The sequence below is a fragment of the Temnothorax nylanderi genome, unplaced genomic scaffold, assembly GCF_030848795.1.
Source record: "Temnothorax nylanderi isolate EJ_2023f unplaced genomic scaffold, tnyl_v1.0 TNYL_tig1517_pilon, whole genome shotgun sequence".
Lineage (NCBI taxonomy): Eukaryota > Metazoa > Arthropoda > Insecta > Hymenoptera > Formicidae > Temnothorax > Temnothorax nylanderi.
In genome coordinates, this window is record NW_027250576.1 from 1 (window position 1) to 9,462 (window position 9,462).

Here is a 9,462-nt window from a genome sequence, read left to right on the forward strand (position 1 = left end):
GTATCAAATAGTAAACTTTTGAGAAAAATCTATATAGTCTTTTATTCCATATTTAGAGTAAATGGTATTATATATATAAATTATAATTGTTTCATTAACAGATGCATGTGAAGTAAATGAACATGAAGAAGATCAAATGGATCGGATTTATCAAGACTACGAAGAACATGAAGATGATAATAGATTAGGTAAAATATGTTGGTCTATTTGTAAGAAGAACATTATTATGAAAGAAAGTTTTTAACAATTATACTTTAAAACATTTCATTTTATTTTTTCAGAACCTCTTAATCTTGAGGAACATTATCCACAGGATGCAGGAATGTCTATGACTGCTACTGCTTCAGTCGAGCCTGTTTATATATCAATGGTAATTTTAAAAAATCTATATATTTATAGGTGTCTTATTCCATATTTAGAGTAAATGGTATTTATATATATAAATTATAATTGTTTCATTAACAGATGCATGTGAAGTAAATGAACATGAAGAAAATCAAGTAGATCTGTTTATCAAGATCAAGAAAAACATGAAGATGATAATAGATTAGGTAAAATATATTGTCTATTTGTAAGAAGTTATTTATAATAACATTTAATAATAGAGTAATAAACATAAAAGAATATAGTTATTTAAGTTCTTAATCTATTACTCTATTATTTTTTATTTCATTGTAGATGTATTACATACAATAATAGTAATACATTGTATTAATCCTGAAATGTTATTCTAATATGTTATACAGGTACACTATGTGAAAAAGGTAAAAAATTAAATAATTTATCACAGATATCAAGAACTTCGATTAAACATCCATCAAAGCAAGTTTTAAAAAGGAAAGAAAGAGGTATACTTATTTTCTTGTTATAACAAAATATAATAATGGCCATGTTTAAGCCATTATTACAAAATGTAATATTAGCTTGAACACGGACGAAGCTTTTTGTCGAGGGATTGAATGTGATTGATTGGATCTATAAGTAAGAACCAATCAGGCTCAATCGCTCGGCGAGCAGGCTGGTTGTTTTGTCAGCTTGGACACACCCATTTATTAACTGTTTTGCTACGAAAAGAAACTATAATATCTGTTGCTAAATGTTAACTGTGTTCAAATGTTTCGTGTCTAAGTGTCTTCTCCCTGTTATTTTGACATAATAATTAGTTGATCTAAAATGGTATATACTTCTATCAGCTTTATATATATATATGCTTTTATCAGCTTGCTCTGTCTGTACATACATATAATAAGAGCGGTTTTGAATAAAATAATTATAAAACATCATAGTAAAACAGTTAACTTGAATTTTATTTTAACTAACTGTTTGTGTTTACAGTAATAGAATTTTAAAAAGGATGAAATGTTAGTTAAATTATTGTTAAAGTCAATCAACTGTGTTAAAAATCATACTTAAAATAAGAATAATTTTACCACACATTTATAATGTTTCCTATAACTACAAATCCAATCCGTCTAAAGTTGATCCCAATGGTCAAAGCTCGACTACCGTTTATGGTTGACCAGATAAAACTGTAAAAAAAAACTACTTTTCTTATAATATTTTTTTACTGCAATATATGTAATAATTTATACATATTTGTTATTCTAAAATAATTATGCATGTAATATTTTCATACTGAATAAGTGTCACTAAAATAAGAATAAGGACTGAGGAAAAAATCTACAATAAAGAATTTATGTGAATAAATAATAATTTGGATAGTCCTAAATCAATTTTAGAGGGATTTCACTAAAGGTCATCCTTTCGGATTAAAGTAAGAAGCATCCAGTCTAATTTATTTCGAATAACAATTTATTCTTAAAACAAATTTTTGTAACTAATTACATTATTTTTAATTTCTATAACCAAGTTTTGAAATTTGTAAATAAAAATATCATAGACATATAATACCGATCACATTTTATGTAAAAAATAAAATTAAAATTTTTAATAATCTATGCCACTCTCATAAGTTTTACACACTTTAATCACTTTTTTATAGTTAAAAGTTCTGAAAAATATCAACTAAAAATTGTTTTTTATTTTGAGAAATTACTTGTTAAATTTTGTTCAATACTGGAAACATGATTTGTTAACAATTTTTAGAATTATTATAAATAATGTAAAGTCATTGAGAAAGTGTGTCAGACTCGGGAAATATTATAAATCATTTTCAATTTTAATGAGTTTATTTTCAATATATATTTTTATGGATTAATCTGAAAATTCAATTGTTCTATTTTTAATGCTTCTTATTTAAAATATCCTTTTAGTTCCCATTCTGCAATTATTTCAAGTCAGTAAGAACGTCCATCTTCAAGCAAAGGAGCGAAAAATTTACAATTTTATTGTTTCACTAACAAGAACTGTTAGACGTTGTAAACAAAGAAAAGATGACTTGTTGAAACGTTTACATCAAGCAGAAAAATTATTAAAGGATCAACCGTTAAATATTCAATGAATTACCACAACCAGCTAAAGATTTTTTCATATGTCACTTGAGAAACATGGGAAAAAATAAATATAAAAGAATATATACTTTCGAGGACAAAGCATTTGCGTTAACATTATACAAGAAAAGTCCGACAACATACAGATATATGGCTAGAATATTTCATTTGCCAAGCAGAGAATTATTAAGAAAATTTTTATTAAAAGTACCTATAACACCAGGAATATGTGATAGCATATTCGAAGAAATTAAACATCGTGTAGAAGCATTTGATGACGAAAAATACAAATATTGTATATTAATTTTTGACGAAATGAAATTGGATGTTTCATTAAATTTTAATTCAGCTGCTGATTTAATTGAAGGTTACGTAGATAATGGTCATAATAGAAAAATGGAATTAGCAGATCATGTTTTGGTTTGGATGCTAAAAGGTATATATGGCACTTGTCCATGGAAACAACCAGTTGCATTTTCGTTCTGTAAAGGTACTACACCATGGGAAGACATTGTTCATTCATTTAAGAACATTGTTACACGAGCGCAAAATGTAGGCTTAACAATCGTAGCGTCAGTATGTGATCAAGGAAGCACTAACAGCAAAGCGATAGAAAATCTTATTTTAGATTCAAAACGGCATGCACTTATTAGTAATGAAACGTTAACAGATAATGTTATTATTATTAATAATCAACGGATAGTTCCTCTCTATGATCCACCACATTTATTAAAATGTATTCGTAACAATCTTTTAACAAAAGATTTAAAATACAAATTAAAAGATGATGAGATAGTACGAATAGCAAAATGGCAACATGTGGAAGACGCTTATTTTATTGATTGTAGTAATGGTCATTTAAGAATAATGCGCAAATTAACAGATTTTCACGTAGTGCCAAATAAAATTTAAAAAATGAAGGTTTCTTGTTGCACGCAAATTTTTAGTCGAACCGTGGCCTCAGTGATGTCATTAATGAGTTGCAGCGAAAGTCGAAGTTCTTGTGGAAGTAAATATATGTCGTTAGAAGGAAAAGATACTGCTGAGTTATTATTATTTTTTAATACATTATTTGATAGTGTAAATGGAACTATTGATATAGAAAATGATAAATACGATCAGTTATGGAATGATGCTATTACAGTTTTTAGAACAATGGAATATGAAAAAAGGAAACCACATGATAAAAAAACTCCAAATGTTCTTAAAAATTGGATTCATACTATTCAGGGTTTTAAGTTATTGACTAAATATTTTAAAGAATTAGGCTTTACTCAATTAGTAACTAGAGCTTTCAATCAGGATCCTGTGGAAAATTTTTTGGACAAGTAAGACAACATGGTGTTAGAAACACGAATCCTAACTGTAGTGCATTCCAAGGTTACTATAAAAGTTTATTGATAAATGCATATGTAAAATCTTCATCAGTGTATGAAAATTGTGAATCTGATACAAGCAGATATTTAATAAATTTGAGGCAATTTTTGCAATCACCAATATCGCAAGAAAATCAAATTACAAATATATTACCAAATATAGAAACACCTGACGAATATGAAATTAACAACAATGTAATATTGAGTATCCAGAATTTTAAATTGCAAAAAGTAATGTCACAGTTTACAAATAATTGTGAAACATGCTCCATGAACAACAATTTGCTGGAACAAAATACAACGTTTATAAATCGCATGGCAAATATAGAACTTATAACTCGTTATTATTTGCCATTAATATCACATTTTCCACAGTTTTCAAATTATATTAAACAGGATGTAATGCAAAAAATTGACTTCGACTTTTTAGAATGCGCTCATTCAATGTCAATGAAGAAGACATTGATATATAAATATATTGATCACGTAATCGTAGAGTATTTTGAAATAATCAGAAAAATTTTAAAAGGATCATTACGCTCATTCCCGACTAATACAGATGATGTACTAATAAAACTTGCGCAACATTATTTCATAAAACACAGCAAAAAAGTTTAAATTATTGTATTCACATATAACATATATATTTACAGATATAAATACAAGTTTAAAAGATGTGTTACGTTTATAAATTTATATTACTTTATAAATATCTTACATCTGTTTATAAAGATTTGGATTATATTTTAAAAACATTACTATTAGTTTTTCAAGATGCGTTTCTAATTACATTTCTAATTACAATTCCAATTACATGTTTTATATTCACAAGATGTTATATTAATTCACAAGTTCTCTTATTATTTTGTCATATTACATTATTATATGTATTTTAACAGTTTATGTTATATTTATGGAATATTTATGTTTATTGATTGTAATTTTCCATTAATTACAATAAAATAAATTGACATTTTATTTCATTAATATGCGTTTCTTAATTTCGTAACCTTTTTATATATTTTTTAAGCTTTTTATATATTTTTAGCTGAACTTCTTGCACGGTTTATCTTTTCTCTTTTTCTTTTCACGTTGGAGAAAAACAGAAAAGATAAACTGTGCAAGAAGTTCAGCTAAATAAAACGGGATCTCTTTTAAGATATAAGAGATCCCGTTTTATTTAGCTGAACTTCTTGCACAGTTTATCTTTTTTGTTTTTCTCCAACGTGAAAAAAAAAAGAAAAGATAAACCGTGCAAGAAGTTCAGCTAAAAAGAATGGGTCTAAGATGATTAGAAAACCGGCGCTATACGACGCCATTAAATTTGTTTGACCCCCATGTCTACGGGTGGCGCTAGTTGGTTCCAATGTCCGTGCCTATCATATATTGGCCTAGTTTACACCGATCACTTGATACGCGTATTAAATAATAAATACCTAGTAAATAAGTCTGATTATTGGCTGATCAGTTCAAATATAGGTTACACGACAGTTTCCCGAAAAGTAGAGGGGATAATGTTGGTACCAACGAAAATCCCTAAGGGGTGTCGTTATAATTTCTACAGGTTAGCAACACTGTTGAAGTAGTATAGCTGTCAGTTTGCGTAACTTTTTTGAAATTTTGACATATAATGTGCACGCGTGTATAATAAATATGTTACGACTGTAATAGTTTATAAATGTAAATGTAAAATACATTGTGGCACTTAAATAAAATAAAATTAAATAAAAATGACAAAAAACACAAAATGCATAGATGAACGAGGTAAAAAATTATCATGAATAAATTATTATTATTAGTAATTAAACAATTTTAATTTTTTCAATGTTTTTTGATAAATATCATTCATAGTTGTATCATCGTTGTTCTTCGCAGTCTGGAATCAGTTTGCCATCATCTTCAACTGCGGAATAAAACCTGTGCAAGATAAAATAAGCATAAACGAGGAAGATAGAAAGAAGTAAATGAAGAATAGACAAATATATATCAGGTAATTAGCTAATATTCTCATAAAATAAAAGATCATGTAAATGATTAATTTTATTTGTTCTTTCCAGCTAACCGCGTGCTTGCAGAATCCCTGTTCCCTGCGGAGTAAGAGTAAGCAGGTTGCCAAATTCTAAACAAAAGTTGGAGTTATATCCTAACGGTGAATATCAGAGTAGATCTGTCAATAGCAGTGCGACGACAGATTGACGCAACAAACCGAGAACAGGTTCGTAAAACCGATGTTTACCGTCAATCTTTCATCGACAGGCCTGCTCGATGTGTTCATTGTCACCTTGTCATGTAGTCTGTTGACTGATGTATGTGTTTCTTATTTTTCAGCAAACAGGATTTATAGCCTACAGGATTATTTGCCTCTGCAATAATTGTTATTGCGGTTTGAGATCGGAAGTAGAAAGCTTTTCCAAAAAATTGCGGATCGATCCTTAAAGGAAACAACTGTAGTAAGATAAAAAATCATATATTTTAAATAAACGACACAAGAGCCACCAAGAAAAATTAAAAGAATAATGTGCGCGAGGCATTAACATGTTGATGAATCCATTCTTCCTTTTCCAACTAGTTCTGATAATGAATGTAATATTAATAACATGTCTAAATCTTGTGTTTCTTCTATTGTATTCCAAATTTTTTGTATTTTATCCTTTTTTAGTCGAAGTTTGTTGCGTTCAGATCTTGCCCAAAATTTCGGGTGCTTTATAAAACTTCTAATACTCTTTTGATGCTCAGTCAGATGAACTGTAAATAATATTGAATTGTAAAGTAAACAGTAAAAATATTCTGGAAAAAAGTGTTTACAATGAAGCGTTCATAATATACCTAAAAATTCTACAATTCTCGAGTGTTTATTTAAGCTTTCTCGAAGTTCCCGGTTATGTCTCTCTGAAACATTGTTCGTCCTATGTAATTTTTTGAAAATACAGAACGAACCGGGCTTAAAGCCATTCAGCCATGTATCCCGATAATAGTTAAAAAATGATTGCAAGTACTTGCAATCGTTGAAAATAATTTTATCAATTATGTTGAAGCCTTCTTCTATTAACTGTTCGGGCAAAAACGCCAAAGCTATTAATAAGTTAGTTGCACCCCAACCCAATTCTTTTTGATCGCCTTTGAGTATCTTGTGTTTGTCAGCATTATGTACTAACGCCTATAACAAAGCAATAAAAGGAAAATTGAAATGTATTTCACGTTTATTATTATGTGCGTTGTTATCTTTTATTACCTGACTATAATGAAAGAAGCAGCCACGGACTTGAACATTGGGGAAAACCGTTTGTAGCGCTTTTCGTTCAGCTTTTTCGAAGTCCGCTATTGCTACTTCAGGAACTATTTTGATAACATCGGTGACTTTTCTTAACACGTCTATATAATTAGTAGTAGTGCGTCCTTCCATTATCGCGTAGACAATTGGAAACGTCTGAAATTTGAGAGCAATTTAATTTACTCATATATTTACATACAGTGCGTTTTGCAATTAAATGAAATAATTACTTCATAAATAAACTAACTGAATTGTTTTGCTTACTTTATTATTATGTCGAATTACAATTGTCCACAATTGACAATTATTATTTTGTAATTGTGGGACCGTCGCGAACGTTCCATCCACAAAAATAGTTAATTTTTCATTTCCTTCCTTTATAAGTAACTCTGTTAATGTTTTGTCGATAAAAATAACAGCTTTGGTGTCATTATTTTTAATGACAAACTCAATACTAAAAGAATCTGCTGTATCTATCAGCAGTAATTGCTTCCAATTTTCATGTGCCAAACACCTCGATAGATCGTTTACATTTTTTGGAATTTTTCCAATAGAATTTCTTTTTTTATATCGTTCTATCGATTTTTCAACATTGGCAATGCTTGTCAAAGGCAGCAAATCATTGTATCTAAACGTAAATGTACAAATTATAAATAGTAGCTATAAATCGTCTTTACAACAGCATTTATTATTTTCTATTTTATCGTTTCTTACTAACTTTGAAATAATTCAGGCCTCGATTTCTTTTTTAATTTCAGCCAGTTTAAATATTGGTTTATCATACTCGTGTCTCCCATTTAAAGTGTAACGACCATTTTCCATTTTTAGTTTTGCTTTACATTGCACATCTTTGTTTTTGCGAAAACTACATTCATAATATCTGCGAGAAAATTATTTATAATTAAAAGCATTGAAGTTCCTCTATGAGGAAGCTTTTATTTTATCTGCTGTCAACGGCAAGTGGGGCGGCCGCCACTGGGGGAAATCTGCTCTTTCCGCGGCGCTGCCACGAAGCCCTGACGAGTAGAAGGGTCGCGGCGGTGTGCGCAGAAGGGTCTGTGCGCAATCTTGCCTGGAGCCGCCGTCGGTGCAGATCTTGGTAGTAGTAGTTATTTGTTTTGGTTTCCTCATAGAGGAAGCTTTGTGAGCAAAGGTTTCTACTTGCACACTTAAAAACTATAAGGAAGCAATGTGCAGGTTTCTACTTGCACACCTAAAAACTATGAGTAAGCAATGTGCAAGTTTCTACTTGCACACTTAAAAACTATGAAGAAGCAATGAGCAAGTTTCTACTTGCACACTTAAAAACTTTGAGAAAGCAATGTTCAGGTTTCTACTTGCACACTTAAAAATAAATAAGGAAGCAATGTGCAAGTTTCTACTTGCACACTTAAGAACTATGAGGAAGCAATGTGCAAGTTTCTACTTGCACACTTTTTTTTTTGCCATTTTGATGCTGATAAATATAACTCGAGACAGTCTAATTTAAGTTAATTTGACAGAGCGTTGAAATCTTGTTTTATTATCTTAAAACATTATTTTTGAAGTCTCATTTATTGAGACTTGAGATGTTCTAACTGTTCCTCTTAAAAAGAGATAGTGAGAATAGTGAGTAAATTAAGGTTTAAACTTAACCGACGTTTATAAAATTACGACAATAGATTTCCTCACCACTGGCAACCACTGGCATTGTATTTATTATGACGGTGTAAAACTTCATATATATGACAGTTTGTATTTTGAGACGCACTCTTATGACAATCTAACATTAGTTGAACAAAAATACATAAAAAAGCGATATCCTAATTTAACCCAGAATAATGTAATATTTGAAAAAGTTACAAAGCAGCCGGACCTAGCATCATGTGGTATATTTGCAGCAGCATTTGCTATATCAATAGCAAGGGGAGAAAATCCATCTATTAAAAAATATTCAACAGATATGATAAAGATGCGTAGACATTGTCTAAAGATTATTAAAGAAAAAAAATTACTGCCTTTTCCGGAAGGAAAATAATTTAAATTTAAAGGATATAATACATACAGAATGATACACATACACACACTCATTGTATTTTCACATATTTTTATGTTAATTTGTAAAAACACTATGTCTGTAACATCGTGTTTGAATAAGACATCGTGTCTGAACAAGACATTGTGTCTGAACAGGGCATCGTGTCTGAACAAGACATCATGTCTGAACAAGACATCGTGTCTGAATAAGGCATCGTGTCTGAACAGGACATCGGGTCTGAACAAGACATCGTGTCTGAACAAGGCATCGTGCCTGAACAGGACATCGGGTCTGAACAAGACATCGTGTCTGAACAAGACATCGTGTCTGAACAAGGCATCGTGCCAA

The 9,462-nt window shown here is 29.9% G+C and overlaps 1 protein-coding gene and 1 long non-coding RNA gene across 2 annotated transcripts; one reads left to right on the forward strand and one right to left on the reverse strand.

Moving 5' to 3' along the window:
• Window positions 1–463: 463 nt before the first annotated feature.
• On the forward strand, window positions 464–6,356 carry LOC139787406 (uncharacterized). The gene is made up of 5 exons (XR_011722636.1): window positions 464–551; window positions 747–848; window positions 5,702–5,816; window positions 5,884–6,041; window positions 6,155–6,356. It is a non-coding gene; the product is annotated as an uncharacterized lncRNA (long non-coding RNA).
• On the reverse strand, window positions 6,278–7,247 carry LOC139787405 (uncharacterized). Its single transcript, XM_071726475.1, has 3 exons — window positions 7,059–7,247; window positions 6,653–6,983; window positions 6,278–6,571 (listed from the first exon to the last, which is right to left on the reverse strand). The coding sequence occupies exons 1-3, from the start codon at window positions 7,227–7,229 to the stop codon at window positions 6,357–6,359; spliced, it is 717 nt and encodes a 238-aa protein (XP_071582576.1). The 5' UTR covers window positions 7,230–7,247; the 3' UTR covers window positions 6,278–6,356.
• Window positions 7,248–9,462: the final 2,215 nt, after the last annotated feature.

Coding starts and splice junctions, on each gene's coding strand:
- LOC139787405 (XM_071726475.1), bottom strand. CDS start 7,229: ATGGAAGGACGCACTACTACTAATTATATAGACGTGTTAAGAAAAGTC. Junction 6,984..7,058: donor GCTTCTTTCATTATAGTCAG/GTAATAAAAGAT, acceptor GCTTTGTTATAG/GCGTTAGTACATAATGCTGA. Junction 6,572..6,652: donor GAGAATTGTAGAATTTTTAG/GTATATTATGAA, acceptor TATTATTTACAG/TTCATCTGACTGAGCATCAA.